Genomic DNA, 17023 nt, shown 5'->3' on the forward strand with positions numbered 1-17023 from the left:
AAACCACTTCCACGGAATGACATGAAATTTTTGACAGAATACAATGGACTCAAAAGCATAGTAATAAACAGAAGTAAACAAACATTTGAGCATGTAAAGTCAATGTGACACCCACATTGTTTTACTTTCACACTCAGGATTTACTCAAGATATTACATATTTTTGATAACACAGTATCTGTACAATTTCATTTTCATAACTTATGTACGCAAAATTATTTGTTTCTTGTAAAAGCATTCAACAAGAAAGAATAACCGCTCCCTTCTTCTGTTGGCTTAGGTGAAACTGAATTCTGATGTCATGGGTCTCATAATCAACAGCACTTCTGCCATTTTGGACAAGTCAGAATGAGATTACATGTATGTTGGTCTTGAGCAAAGTTTGTTGTTGTTAGAACATCTGGTGATGTTTTTGCTCCACTTTAAAAATGGAAATGTGGAGAAACAGAGATGATGTACACAGTGACATTGTGTTGTATTGGAACAGTGTGAATGATGCCACCCAGCACACATGAAATCAGGTGGAGATGACACCCAAGTCACAAGGAGAGCACGAATTGCTGAGACCTAATGTCACAGAACTGGAGGCTATCTATTTCTTGGGAAATGACATCTTAATGAGGGAGCCACAGGACCAGAGTGTTCCAACCGCTGTGAGGCCCATTGCGAAGGTGTACATCATCCAGTCACCAAAGCCTCCTTTCAGGTGGACTGGTTTACCATCAGGTGACTGGAGTAGATTTTAAAATAAAGAGAGGATGGAGAAACAGAAAACAGAAATTCAGACTGAGAGTGCAGTTGGGGAAAAAACAACAACCCTAATACAGATTATGGTCCAACAAGGAACTCCTTGGGTCCACATACTTTGGACACTTTGACATATTTCAGGAGAAATATAAATGTTACACTGAATATGCAGATATCTTTGAAAACAGTCATGAAAATCAGGCTGATTTAACAGGTAAAAATATGTAAGACAAATAAAACACCCTTTAGTAATACTAATATTCTAATTGATGTATCCTTTCCATTTCATTTTCACATTTTTAAAAATATTGTATTTTCTTTTGAAAACCTACATCAACTATTTTTTTTTAATCCCAAAGTCAAGATTAGGAAACTATCTATTACAGTAAAGACCAGCGAACATCGTCATGACAAGGTCTTACACATGTACCAGCCATTATTAAAGACATCATCACAGCATGTTCTACCCACAAAATTTGCTGCTACACATGTTCAGCATGTAGTGTTTAGGCATGATATATGCCCTTATTAATTTGTATATGCACTTGAACATATACTTGAGTTGAAATCAATACTGTCAAAACTGAAAATTTCATATATCAAATAGTATCAGATAAGCCATCTATTTCCTTTGTTGCAAAGTAATTAAAATACGGCATAGTAAGAAGATCAGGAAGTTTAATACCATAAAGATGTTTTGTCAGAAATAAGATATTACACTCACAGCTTATCACTGTATACATAGTTAAATTTGCAAGCATGATGACTGATCCAGGTTTCTAGATTGTCATGGGGTATTGTGATGTGCCATTATGTTAAAAAAAAATGCAATAAATGTAGTACTGCATGAAGTTGAAAAAAATGCCAAGCACTTACCTGAAATTTGACTTGATTTTGCTTCACTTTGTTCTCCACTTGTAGTCTGGCAGAGGTAGATATTGTGTTCCTTGTCTGAGGAACAAGACTTCTGACAGCCTACAGATTTGAAATAAGAAGCATGATGTACGTACATTTACTACTGTGTGCATTACACAAGACATCTGAAAATACTGAAATATTATTTCAATTCAGTTCTTTGCAACATAAATTTCAATGGGAAACATTCAAGTAATGGGTGGATAGCATCACACCACTGATTACTTCATGTATGAGCACGCAATATGGATTACTGGAGCTCCTCAAGCTGCAGTACATCACTCAGTTGTCCTTGATAGTCAAATCTAATGATCATATCAGGTGATGCTTCATTCTTTCACAATTTAACAGTGATATCCTTTTTCATACTCAGCTGAGAAGTGATAGGACTCTAAAAATACTTCCAATACTATGCAATAGAATGTATTTATCATCACTCAAAAGTACTAACAAGTTAGTAGCTCTATAATATCCAAAACACATAAATTTCACAGCACTGCCAACGGCCAATGCAAGTGAAATCGCTAGTATTTTCATATTCAATTATATTAAATGCAACCATCAGTGCAGTGTGGTGGGGTTAACCCTCACCGCCTCCCAGCCCAACCGTTAACTCGCCGAAATACACGCCTGTCTTTGATTGTAAATAAAAGTTCTGTATGCATCGCCCAATTGGCTTCCATACTACTTTGTCCTAGTCCCTACCTAATCGCACCAGCGACCCCAACCCGTACCGAGTAGGGGTCGCATGGCAGCCCTATGGCTATCGCAGAACCGCCTGATATGGCTTAGCATTTTGGTGATCAGAGACCAAAATACAGGGTTTTACACTGAAATTTGTAGCCATGCTGTTAGATAAGATACTTATAATCAGAGCCGCCGAAGTCGATTTACAATATGATCTGTTTTAAGAGCCCAGTGAAAGATTTTATCCGAGATTTTAGTCCTTCCGCACTTCGTATCGTAGTACAACTTACACAATGCATGCGCTAACAGCCTTGCTGTCGATCGGGTATGGATAAAACGTAGCACATATTACAATACACAATGTATGCGTGCGGAAAAAAACAGAGCGGCTAGCTGAGAACTGAAATGAATATTCATAAGGCGTGACGTATAGAATGCATGCTGGGCGATTATTTACTACACTTATTTATTTCGTTTTGATGACGATTTATCTTGTTTTTGGAGGTAATGGTGAGAGGGATACATAGGCGCCTCTAATATTCAACAATATGGTAATCGTATTAGAATATGTGGCTTTTCGTTGCGAATCCCAGTGTTGTTTTGAACGGTGAGTTGTTAACAGAATTGCAAGCGTCGCAGTGCACTTGATTACTTCACTAAATTGCATACACGTCGTCAGGGCGCTGTTACTGGTTACAGTGCCCCGCGCCGAGGTTAGTCCCTTACCAGTGAAGTTGAAGTATTGACAACAGGGTTCGTGCAACGTTTGGTTCTGTCAATAGTCCCTTTCTGTTCGAATTTGTGACTTAATGTGACTTGGTCGAGAGGAACCTGGGAGAGCTACACTGAATTGACGGCCAGCGCATGCGCATAAATTTCAAAGGATAAGATGTCTGTAAGTAAGTCTTCAAATTGAAGAAATTTTTCGATTTTAAGTTGATATTTGTGCGCGATACTACCCTGTCATGATCCTGAATGCTTCAGTCCGCAGCCCCATTACGCTATGCGTATGGGGCTGGTCGCAGTAAGTCCCTACCCTACTCTTACTTTACTTTTTAAAGATTGGCAGTGTATACAACCACACGCGTGTGTCTTTACCATCCAGCCACACGCGTGTGTCTTTACCATCCAGCCACACGAGTGTGGTTGTAGCCATGGCCCGAGTCGCTGGATACAGCCACACTCGTGTGTAATGTACATATCTACACGTTAGTCGTTACACACACGGAGAAGATGATCGCCGTGCGTGTCAAGCGCATGAACACCACACAACCACCTTATTGGCAAAGTGATGAAAGTAACCTCATTTTCATACCTTCTGATATTGTTTTCTTACAAATATATATTTTTTTGCTCCATTCTCATCGTGTTTGCTTGATACGATGGGTTAAGCATTAATAGCAAAGTTACAACTGCCGCTAAATTGGGGGACTTCGGATTGACATAGCTAGACTGCTGGTGGTAGGTCCTACATCGTGACTTCGGGTGCTAGCGATCGCTCAGCGCAGCTGCAGCCTAGCCAGCGCAGTTGTGCCACCCGCCCCAGCAGGGACCCGCGTGCCGGCTGCCTGTGTACACTAGGTGCTCGATTTGCAAGTACCCGAACGAACGAAGGTGAAGTCTCAATAACGACGCGATGCATGATCAATCGTAAATCAAAGTCCAAAATCAATTGTAACTTTGCTATTAATTTTAAATTCATCTTATTAAATAAAGAAAATGAGAATAAAGTTAAAAATGAAAAAAGTAAATTTGTTTAGATGGCCAGATAATATTGAATAAGGTTAATCTAGGAGGTACTGTAGGTTCATCGCTTTGCGGTGGTACATCATATTGCGTGTTGATGTGGCCACACAGTCGCAGTGGATGACTATAATTAACTCCCCCGAAACCCACAAAACGTTTTGAATTTTCAACCGTCATCGAGGCAGTGCGAATCACGCGTTCTCATTTTCACCAAAATTTCACCTTCTCATATCTCCGCTATAGACCAAAATCGCTCAAACTTTCAGTATCAATGCAAAATGATGATTTCTATTCACATACAAAAAATCACAAGAAACGATTAAGTACTTTTTAAGTTATTCAACATTTCATGTTTCGCTGTCTCGGAAAACTACCCTCCGATTATTTCCAGACACATCTGGGTCCTGTTGCTATAGACCAAAATCGCTCAAACTTTCAGTATCAATGCAAAATGATGATTTCTATTCACATACAAAAAATCACAAGAAACGATTAAGTACTTTTTAAGTTATTCAACATTTCATGTTTCGCTGTCTCGGAAAACTACCCTCCGATTATTTCCAGACACTCCTCGTCACACCACTAAATATTCATGAAACTTAAATACATATTCATAAGACATGGGCGGACGTTAGCAGAGTGCTGTTCGCTTTGCCGAAGACCCATTTTTGAAGTTACAAGTGAAAATAAATGAGGTGTTTTGTCAGAAATCTCAAATTGTGCAGGAGCAGCAAACAAGAATAATGACGTCATATTCTAAGAAAAACTGATTTGCACTTGGGCAATGAATGGACTTTCCCATGCTGCTTTGATCCAGCGAGGCGACTACCGGTCGATGCGTACTGTGCGATGCGAGGTGGCTGCTGCGGATGCCTAGTACACTGTACATACATGCATGAGAGTGGGCCGCGGGGTGTCGATATGTAGCAGCATGTGCTGCAGGGGACTTCGCCACCTCATAAACAAGCACTTACTTTATCAAAACTGGCCTATTAAAAAGAAAGAAGCAAAAATGTGAATATCTACCAGCTATGATACCACTTCTAAATTCATGACATTGGATTATTTGGACTTTACGCAGATTTTACAGCACTAGTAAGTAACAATACAACTACGAATTCCCAGTACGAGTTACGATCAGAGTACAGTACTAAAGGTGATGTGAGCGCCACAAAGATGTGGGTACGTGGGACTGTACCCTGTCTTCCCGTGTGCGAATGACTATGATTATGAAATTTCGTGCTCAAACAAAGGTAGAAAGTGCACCTCTTTCGATTATTTCCAAACATATCCGGACGCATGACTTCTCGAATGTGATTAGAGTTCCGTAAAGAAATACATACTTAGTAACATACTTGAAAGTTTTTTGTTGTTCACAAAGTCAAAATGTGAAATTTTAGCAACGATTTCTGACAATTATTTTTGGTTTTGAGAGTGAAGTTCTGCTCAATTTTGGAATATTTTATCGTTTTTTAAACAAGGTACTATAGTAACATATTCAATGGCAGGTTAAAATTAGGTTTTTACTTTTCATAACCGTTTGGATTATCAAAAAATATGAATTAATAATAAAGTTACAGCAGTTTTGCTGCGACACTTTCCTAGCGGTTTTCGTGCGAAACGTGTTCATTCAAGAGGAAAGCAAGGTCACGTCAAAATGAAAACAGCGAGTTAATTGCACCCGTCCGCTGCGACTGCACACACTTGCACACAGCGGGTTCCGCGCTACGCAGCGCAATACAGTATAAAGGCGTAAAGCTCCGTGTGTGTGTGGATATGCACACGAGTGTGGCTGTATCCAGGGACTTGGGGGGGGGGGGGCATGGCAAAGACACACATGGTAAAGACACACGCGTGTGGTTGTATACACTGGGTCACTGGCTTTTAGATTCCTACCCGACCGACCAAATTCATCACTTTCACTTTCAGATCATCAACACATCATTCATGATCATCATGATCATGATCACTGCAATCCAACGTTATCTTTGTTATTCTTGTAATCTTGGTACCTAAATCGTAATCTAGATCAGGAAATCAAGTAGACATCTAAAATAAATGTTGGTATTTTAGGCCTAATTAGAATCAATTATCTCGTCCAAGCGCGCCGGAACACTTCTGGTTTTGGGGGGGCAAAATCTCAACGGGGGCACCTTGTGACGATGTGAGATCCTCGGCGCGTGAGCGAAGCGAGTGAGCGGGGGGGGGGGGGGGGGGGGGGGGGGTGGAAAGGGGGATTTCCCCCCCCCCCCCCACTGTAGGGAGCTTTTGTAAAACAGGGTACAAAAGTCGCGTTTATAGACCAAATTTCGAAGGAATTAAACATAGTGAAAATAATCAGTGCGAAGGACTGTGATCATTACATACGGGAGTACATAATAATGTGATGGTGTGAGATCCTCGACGAGGGAGCGAAGTGACCGAGCGGGGGGAGGGTGTGGGAGGGGGGATACCCCCTCCACGGTGGGGACTTTTTGTAAAAACAGAGTATAAAAGTCGCCTTTATAGAACATTTAAAAGCAAATTTCTAGGGAATTAACATATTGAAAAAAATCAGTTGGAAGGACCATGATCTTAACATACGGGGGTATATTATGTGATGGTGTGAGATCCTCGTCGAGGGAGCGAAGCGACCGAGGGGGGGGGGGGGGGAGGGTGTGGGAGGGGGATACCCCCTCCCACGGTAGGGACTTTTTGTAAAAACAGAGTATAAAAGTCGCCTTTATAGAACATTTAAAAGCAAATTTCTAGGGAATTAACATATTGAAAAAAATCAGTTGGAAGGACCATGATCTTAACATACGGGGGTATATTATGTGATGGTGTGAGATCCTCGTCGAGGGAGCGAAGCGACCGAGGGGGGGGGGGTGGGAGGGGGATACCCCCTCCCACGGTAGGGACTTTGGTAATCATGTAGAAATGCACACCATGCACACCTACCATTTCCTTCCTTAATTTGTCAATGAAAACTTCTTGTGGCTATCAGAAATGTCAAGATGGACCATATCTGACGGTTTCATGAAATTTCATAGTCAATTACAGAAGAAAAGTAGCTAATTTTGACCCGAAAGTACGCCGATCGACGACTGTCTCAGCGTAGCATGATGGATTGATCGATTATGTGGAAGAGTGATATAACGAGAATAATCGATCGTTGTAGTCTGTAATACAGCCGCTTGTTTGGTGTTTAACCACAATAATTACGTCGGCTCGACAGTATACTCAGTATGTGGAAAAAAGAAAGTGATCTTGATGCGTCTGTTTTTTTTTTATCGTTTTAGTTAATTTTCTCCTGCATGTGACTGTATATCTGTCAACATTTTTCGCTGACTAAATGATGGACGGATAATATGTGTACAAAACAGTAAAAGATATATGAAAAAATGGGAATTATCCATCATTAATATTGCACAATAAAATGGATTTTTACTACAAAACAAAAGCAAATACTGGGTTGCTGTTTTTATATACATAATAAAAAAAATGAAATGGAAAAATAAATACTATCATAAAAACAATTACTTTCTACTGTAAGTTGAACTTATCAATCGAAAACATATTACCATTTCAATTTCAATATTCTGTTTCTTTTTAGGTAAAATGAGCACTTTATGAGAAGTCCAGAATATTAATACATGATTGTATAACATACACTTTTTGTAATACTATTCTCATTAATTTATTAAATTAGGCCTATGAATGATGAAAATTACTAGAAACAAATCCCCTTTGAATTCAACTTCCTTCTCATCTTCTTTTCTCTCTCTTTCTCTCTCCCTAATAGCCCAACCTTTTTTCTTCCACTTTTCCTTCAACCACATTCTATTTCCTTCAATACTATTCAAATTAAATAATTTAATCTAAATTATTATCAACTTTTTTCATGATAAAATCAATACTTGCCACAATTTTTAAAGAAAGGATCGACGTCTTAATCCTGGTATGAATATAAATCGTATCAATAATTTGAATAGTGGTAATCATGATAGTGGCAATGAAAACAAAGAACTATCACAATAGCTCACTTGAGCCTTCGACCAGGGAGGTGGTCCCACGCCTCCCTGCTTCGACTCGGGTGAGCTAACAATAAGAAAAAAAAAATACGAAAAAGAAAGTAGGGCCTTGGGGCTACAGCTGTACACGTATTGCACGAGTCGAGTTCGATATTGTTAGTAAGCGGCTAATTAGAGACTACCAGAATCGATTATAATCGTTGACATCGTTCTCTGCGAAATCGGTGCACTAGTTACTGTACGTCGGAGACTATGTTCGCGACCGACGTACTTATCAACTCCGATTTCTCATTTTTCTTACCTTTTCGGCTTTCTAATTCCATGAAAACTGCACAAAATTTGATTGACAAACAGCGAAGCGAACGGTAGGTGTGCATTTCTACACGATCTTTTTGTAAAAACAGAGTATAAAAGTCGCCTTTATAGAACATTTAAAAGCAAATTTCTAGGGAATTAACATATTGAAAAAAAATCCGTTGGAAGGACCATGATCTTAACATACGGGGGTATATTATGTGATGGTGTGAGATCCTCGTCGAGGGAGCGAAGCGACCGAGGGGGGGGGGAGGGTGTGGAGGGGGATACCCCCTCCCACGGTAGGGACTTTTTGTAAAAACAGAGTCTAAACGTCGCTTTTATAGAGCGAGCCACTCTCACTTTTCAATTTATCTGAAATGTACTCATTAAAAGCTTAAACGTGATCGCATCGTTCGAACAATAACAAAATATTCTTATACTACTAGAAAGCAAAGAAGAAAATGAAAAATGTAAGGTTTACTAAAGGTATGTTTCAGCGGGCACACTCGAGGACACGAGGCTACCATCTACTAGTATACACTAAATTTACTCATAAGTTACTATTAGTGTATAGATACAATAATGTATGTTGTTAGTGTATTATTTTCGCCCCGTTAGGGGCGAAAATTTTTGCATTTTCAGTTATGAAATTACAACATTTAGACAAGAAATATGCCTTTATTGTTCATTTTGGTCTTTAAATCAGTGATTGATTATTTGTTACAGGGGGCACTTTGGGGGGGCAAAAACTCGTTTTGCCCCCCCAACATTTTCTTTGGGGGGGCAAGTGCCACCCCTGCCCCCCCGCTTCCGGCGCCCTTGATCTCGTCTGATCTAGAACTCCAGCGCTAGGCGATCATTTGATTTGGCATGTTTCTCACAACATAACTTGACAGGAAATTCCACACATCGGACTACGACTCTCACTACCTGCGGCACCACACGTAGCACGATGCACGACACACTCGCTTACAATTGTACATCTTGGGAGTTGGGACAAACAAATATACCCATTTACCAGACAGTCAAGATAGAACATAGACTCATATTTTAGCAACACAAACGCAGTAATAGTAATACTCACAAGAAGCCTATTCATGATGATTTACAATGGACTGGGGTACAGGGAAAGAAGATACCACTCGACGGAAAATGGCCGGCCGGCTTCTCTCTAAAAGGTGAAAGGTCAACTGGTTCAGCGATCGCGATCCAGTTTCTATCATCAAAGAGCTATGCAATGAATGCGAGCGTTTTTGGTAGCAGTGTTGTTGTTGTTGTGTTATGTCAACGTTACGTTTACGAGTATCATTAGCACGATACATGAACTATAGTAAATAGCTATGGTTTGAAAAAAAAAATAAAAGCGCTCTCCTATTTTGGAAACTGATCAAGAGCAAGTTCTTTTTTTTGTGAAAAAAAATGATGAAAGGAAAACAAATTTATAGAGCAGCGTTTGACGTAAATATTCTAAAGAGATTGGAAAACGCCACTAAAAACAAAACAACAACAAAAAGGTGAAAGGTCAACTGGTTCAGCGATCGCGATCCAGTTTATCATCAAAGAGCTAGGGTTTCTAGCTATATTCTCTTTGATCTCGATGCAATCAATGCGAGCGTTTTGGTAGCAGTGTTGTTGTTGTGTTATGTCAACGTTACGTTTACGAGTATCATTAGCACGATACATGAACTATAGTAAATAGCTATGGTTTGAAAAAAAAAAATAAAAGCGCTCTCCTTTTTTGGAAACTGATCAAGAGCAAGTTCTTTTAGTGTGAAAAAAATGATAAAAGGAAAAGAAATTTATAGAGCAGTGTTTGGCGTAAATATTCTAAAGAGAATGGAAAACGCCACTAAAAACAAAACAACAACAACAACAACAACTTGCTGCCCCACCCAGCAGTTAATATGAAAGAGTCTTGTTGTCAGCCCTGACAAGTAAATTCCGTCCGTGGCTGAGAACTAGAGGATGGTCGTGAAAACCACTGATAATCTTGATAGGCCCTAAATTTTGAAGCAAAATGATTACCAGATCTTTAGAATTTACATGGAATACTTCGATCCCTCTTATACCCCTTTCCCGCTGCCCGTCTCGGTGAACCACCGAGAGGTTCCCCGGTGAATTCACCGGGGAACCTCTCGGTGAAAGTTTCAGTGCCGTCGTTTCACACTGCTCTCGGTGAAACTTTCCCCTAGACGGGTTTTCTGCTCGCAACGTGGGTGATCTTATGTACTTGAGTTTGTTGTGCATCTGCGATTTGGTTTTTTCGATCCCATGTTCAGCAAGTTATCGGAGGAGGGACTCGTACGCGGTGCCAGCGTCAGCCGACGTCCCGCTCAGTTCTTCGTTCACTGCTGCCTCGCTACGTAATTGAAGTAACAATCTCTCTTCGTCTTTGGTCCACGCTCCAGCCATTTGCAAAATTCCCTCAAATTTCAACAGTACAAAACGTCAACGGATTTCTCCTGCACACTGTAAACCCAGCACTTGACGAGAAAAGCACAAAATACGAAAAAATCAAGCAAGAGGCGGACTGTATCACTATCAGACTAGAGTTAAGAGCTAGACACTAGAGGAAGACGAAGAAGGAGGAAGCATCAAAGCGATCAAGTACATTGTAAACCTATATCAGCTTTGTATACACGGCGTGCTAATTAAACAATACAATGCACAGCACGATGGAAAACAATGCTGTCGCACTGTGAACGCCACATTGCACACGAAACGACATACTATGTAGTGTCGTGTGTATGTTTACAAACACGAATTACTAGTACCCTGTATACGTGTGGATTTGGGAGGTCGAGTGCGCGCTAGCAAGCTGGGGCCGTATTCTGAAAGCTTATTAAGTATCTGATTAGCACTTAATTACCGAATTGGTATTCTGAGAGCATGATTAAGTAGGGGGTATATTAACTACCATAGCAACAAGCGTTTGGCGGGAAGGACCTACGCGTTTGCGCGTATCAATGCGCGTGCACCTCTGAGAGGACTTAATCACAGAGTTAATTACGAATCGGTATTCTGAGGGTGTAATTAAGTACGAAAGTTAATGGAAAACTTAATGATACCAAAGAGTGTCATTAACTACTCCGATATCACGCAATACATCGTGTTTTCTCTGCCACAACGATGCTTACCGTCTTCGGTAACAGAGTAGCGGTTGAATGTTGTTATCTTGGTATCCGTAGAATTCAGAGAAAAAAAGAAATATAGCCGATCTTCGAGGAATTTTGTCATTTTATGTGAACAAAGAGGTTGAGATCTTCGCGTGCGTAGGTGAGTGGTTGTAATCAAATAACGGAGTGTGCGCACGGAGGTCTTGGGTTGTAGTTACAGGGGGCGTGGAGGAGCGCGCATTGAGGGCATATTTGCGCGTGTAATCATCATTTTGGCTTCTAACAACGCGTCTGATTGGATGGAATAACAATTAGATGGGAGGGAACTAAGATAATTACAGGGGACTTAATCATACCTTAATTACGTCCTCAGAATACCGATTTTGCCCATGATTAAGGGCCTATTAACTTCACGACTTAATCACGAAGTTAATTACAGACTTAATTACGACCTCAGAATACCACCCCTGAAAACGTGTGCATGACCAGAAACAAGACATGACCTTTGACATAATCTGCATATTTTCCCCGGTGTTTCACCGAGACAACCTTTCACGCTGGGCGCTCTCGGTGAACCACCGGGTGATTTCCCGTTGAACTATCGGTGTTTACCCAGGACGCTTCTCGGGTAAAAATTGCCCAAAATTTCATCGGTGTTTCACCTAGGCTTCCCCTAGGTTTCAACCGAGTGACCTTTCACACTGCGGGGTTCCCCGGGTGCCCCCAGGTGCCCCCGGGGAAGATTTTCTTCAGCGGGAAAGGGGTATTAGGCATAACTTTGGCAAGACAGTGATAGAGAAATAGTTTCCGGCTCCCGACAAACATCATTGGTCATTTATAGGACCTTGACCGAAAGATCGATCTGTATCTGGTAGTCAGGGCTATGTTCCGCGGAGACTGCGTCTGGCTTCACGAAGGAGAAAATAAGACTTCTCCGGACAGACGGATTTTTCTGTCTAATTGGGACCTTTCATGTTTTCCGTTTTTAAACAGTATAGATTTAAACTTTTTCCACTTTCTTATATTCAATGAAAAACGCGTTCATCTAGCCTTAGATAATGATAATTAAAAAGATATATATATATATATATATATTGTCCGTAAGGTGTCAGTTGTATTTCATGAAAACATTTTCCATAACACCGTATACACACCAAAAGTCAATGTCGGCATACACATTGTATGCGCATCAGCTCTGCCATCAGCTCATGGCCTGCGTTCGAGGAAAGTTATAGGCCTATATAGTATATAGATTATACTTTTCGGGTGTGAGAGACTGGATTGTGGCTAGCAGATCGACTCTTTCGTTTCCTTGGAAACCACATAATGTGAAAAACATATAAATCAACTGCAAAAACTACAATACAGAGCAGGAAGAATAACATTTTCTGAAAATTAATCCTAAATCACACTTTCTGTTATGTGACAGTTAATGCATGGCATATTGTGATGGGAAACGTTAAAATCCCGTTAAAAATTTCACATCGGAGTGATGATTTTCAAGATTTTGAAAATTTAACACCTACTTTCCTACACGAAAATGATATTCCCCAAACCCAACCAATTTCGGCACCGTACGTGATAGCCTTAGCCTTCCAAAACCACTCGGACAAACTTTTGCAAACGTGCGGCATTTTTCTACACGGGAGCCGAACTATCAGGGGCGGAGGGGGCGCACGCACACCTCCTCCATCTTTTTCTTTTTATTTCTTTTGTTTGAACAAAAAAAATAAATAAATAAAGGTGGGGGGGGGGGGGGGTGCCCGGTGCGCTCCCCCTGGATCCGCCACGATAATACAATGTCATGTAATATAAATGCATCAATGCTGTCAGTGACTGCCCGTCACTGAATAATTTTAAACGGTCCCTTATAATATTGGTGGGTTAATCTCATGTAAATCTGCCTATTTGCTTGGATACAGAAGAAATGTATTTACACACCAAGAGAAAGTTTATATATTGCCTTGAGATCTTGTAAAACATTGCAATATAAAGCAGTATTTCACGAGAGTATTATGATTTTGTATTTTTATATGCAACCTTCTATACATTTTTTCCCCTTTTATATCTCTTTACTGGTCACCATGGAAGACCTTACGCAGCGACACCAGAAAAGTGCAGCTGATTCATGGGCTATCCAGCCGTTATCTTTGTCTAATCCTACATTCTATTCTTTTTCGTATATCGATTATGTGTCATATAGTATTCATTGTATGTAAGGTTTTATGTTTCATTTTATGCATGTATCATTTTCTTGTACCTTATGATGTCTTTTATATCCATACGGAAATAAAACAAACAAGCAAACAATACGCGGAAGGGACCCATTGTTGGTGAACATTCTTGTTCCTTCAAATACTGTATTATAAAAATGTTGTATTACCCATGATTTTGAAAATAATAATATAGTAGAATTAACGATATGCATTTTCTATTGCCCAACACATGAGGGAGATAATGAATAGGTTAAAATAACAGAAAATTAATTTCTAACCATAGTAATTGCAGGAAGGTCAGTAAAATAGCTTTGAGTTCAGAGACAGAGACAGAGACAAAAGAGGTATAAGAAAGCCTCAGCACATTTTGAATTTACAGGGAGATTCGTTATACCGAAGATCGGTTAATCCAAACAATGAACTTTCGGAATAACGAATCTTAGGAATAAAGAGCCTTCGGAATAACGAACCTTCGGAATAACGAGCTGTAACCATTATCGCCAAACTTCTCTTCACTCTCGTCTACTTTTATATCATAAGGTGCACGGTGAGCCTCTCTGTTACCGGGTTCTCTATAGATTTCCAGCGGCACAGCTAATCAGAGAGATGGAAGAACTCGATTGTTGTTGCTGTTGTTGTTGTTATTGTTTTAACTATACTTGTTCCAGTGAGGAAGTCTTTATGCATTTCTCATTCCGCTGCGAATGACAAACTCGTTTATTTTATCAAGCGATTTTGCGACAGAGGTAGATTTTATAGAAATTCCTGGGATAGCATCCCAATTCAATTCAATTATATTCAATAGTTTGTTTGTTTCAATCATCACAGAAGAAAAAGAGAACATGATTCAAAGCGGTACAATGCAGATGTTAGCTGCCAATGGACAGATATTGAGGTCTCGTACAATAATTTCCCTTGTCTTCACTGGGTTATACAAAAACATATGCACTTGAAAAGTAAACCAAAAGAAGCTTTGAAAAGTTCAAACCTCGTATGCATTTGTCGATTTGTTTTTCATTCGTCTGATAAGGGCAGCTTTTTTTTTTCAAATACAATATAAAGTATATGCACGAATGATGTCATAAAAAGAAACAATGTAATCATCCTGAAGTATAGTGTAAGGGTGGTCAGAAAGAAGATTCTGTGCTCTCCGAAGCTCCTATTAATAATGGGATGGTGGCTTCCGCATGCGGATTCAACGCATCAATTCACTTTGCAAAACTGCTTTGATATGTTTTTGTCTGACCTGATAAGCTGAAGAGATCAGTGTTTACATTGGTTTGAAGGAACTGCGACAACTCACAGTGCTCCAAAGTTTCATCTAGTACATGCGCGGCATGTTGAATATACACATCCGAATAGCATTGACTGGTAAAATCCAAGTGAAATATTTTGTGAGTTATCGTCAACTCGTCGCGCACATTTTTTATGGCAATTTATCATTCTAAAAAGCGTTTTTACTATTATCCTGACGTGTGGCTTTCTTTCTTTTCTTCTAGCAGTTCTCCATAAGTTAAATGTGCTGTGTGAACGGACCAAAAAGTATAGGAATAAAATAAGACCTGACCCCAAAAAGATACGAAAGAACTCACAACATGCGTTTTTTATTTTTTCGTTTTGTCTGTATTGTAAAGTATCCTCAAGCCTCTCGTCCTAGAGCACGCATTACAATACGGTCAAGGCGATGGGGGGGGGGGGGGGGGGCGCTGTGGCAAAGTGGACAACAGAGCCTTCTAATTAGAAGGCTCTGGTGGATAAGACTACCTTTATAACGACTCCCAATCGGAGGACCCGAATTCGATTCCCGCCTAGTGCTTACTTCTTTGAACTAGATGTTTTTACCCACATTTTATTTACGTCCCTCTCAACCCAGGTGTATTATGGGTACGTCTATCTAGCAACGTATAGGGTAATAATAATGGCAGGGCCTTCTGGTATGGAACAGTGGCAACACTGAAGAGGCTAATACCTTGGATAAAGAAGACCTATGTATATCATTATCGTATCGGGTTGCCTTCAAGAGTCCCGAAAACACACTAAAAAGCAGGTGCACCCTATAGAAACTATAATGAAGAACTAGAAGAATTAAAGAAAATGATATACCGAAGGAGACCTGCTCAGATTGTCCAAACTGTTAGAAGTAGAGGACCCTCATTGATTGTCTTCAGGAGCACAAAAGAACCCTCGGATTCAACAACCCAGCCCATTCAGCTTTCGCCTCACATCGTCCTCAATACAGGACACAACATTCTTTTGATTCTTTTGGATACCACAATAGGCCTACTAATAGATAGATATATATATACGTATATATATATATATATATATATATATATATATATATATATATATATGTATATATATATATATATATATATAAAATATATGTATGTATATATATATATATATATAATATATATACATATATGTGTGTGTGTGTGTGTGTATATATATATATATATATATATATATATATATATATATATATATATATATATATGTATATATATATATTTATTTTTATATTTTTTTTTTCCCAAGAAAGATGACAGAACTCAACTTAAGAAGTCAACCCACCAAGTAAACCGGGATTCAGGCTACAATAGCAGGGGTGGATCCAGGAATTCCGTAAAGGGGGGGGGGGGACGGGGACAAACGATATTTCTGGCGCTACTTCAGGGTCTCATCTCATTTTTTCTTTTTATTTCTTTTGTTTTTACAAAAATAAAGATGGGGCGCGCGCCAGGTGCGCCCCCCCCCCCCCCCTTTGGATTCGCCACTGAATAGCGTCATCGCGATCTTCGGTTCAACGATCGGAAGACAAGCAGACAGCAAAGAGAATCGGTTCGACTTACTCTCGGTTATATACTTGAACTTGAGAAAGTCCACAGAAGTGGGTGAAAGTTAGCTCTCCAACAAAATTGCTAAAGGTTGGCCGGTAGAAGCTGCATTTCCCCTAATGCACGGCCGCTATATACAATTACTCAGTAAATATCATGTTTGTAACTAATTTGACTATAGTCAGATCAAAGCAACAATTCATTATTATTTTTCACATTTTCCTGCTATCTTCTTACAACATGTCTTAACATGATTGAACATTCCACGAATATTGCACCAAAATTGTGCAGCAAATCGTTAATTTCTATTCTAAAAATGCAAAAGCTCCCTCGTAGGGGGGGGGGGGATCCCTCCCACAACCTAATCGGTCACTGCACTTGGATATTTCATATTCAAACAATAATTTGATTAGTAAATAGAAAACAAAACAAAACAAAACCACGCAA

At 39.7% G+C, this 17023-nt stretch overlaps 1 protein-coding gene across 1 annotated transcript; it reads right to left on the minus strand.

The window, feature by feature from the left end:
- Nucleotides 1-74: 74 nt before the first annotated feature.
- On the minus strand, nucleotides 75-9639 carry LOC140246404 (cytochrome c oxidase subunit 7A2, mitochondrial-like). Its single transcript, XM_072325855.1, has 3 exons — nucleotides 9489-9639; nucleotides 1623-1721; nucleotides 75-729 (listed from the first exon to the last, which is right to left on the minus strand). Exons 1-3 carry the CDS (start codon nucleotides 9501-9503, stop codon nucleotides 592-594), a joined length of 252 nt encoding a protein of 83 aa, XP_072181956.1. The 5' UTR covers nucleotides 9504-9639; the 3' UTR covers nucleotides 75-591.
- Between the last annotated feature and the right edge of the window lie 7384 nt (nucleotides 9640-17023).

This window comes from Diadema setosum, chromosome 1 (assembly GCF_964275005.1).
Source record: "Diadema setosum chromosome 1, eeDiaSeto1, whole genome shotgun sequence".
Classification (NCBI taxonomy): domain Eukaryota; kingdom Metazoa; phylum Echinodermata; class Echinoidea; order Diadematoida; family Diadematidae; genus Diadema; species Diadema setosum.

Coding starts and splice junctions, on each gene's coding strand:
- LOC140246404 (XM_072325855.1), bottom strand. Junction 730..1,622: donor AAAATCAAGTCAAATTTCAG/GTAAGTGCTTGG, acceptor AATCTACTCCAG/TCACCTGATGGTAAACCAGT.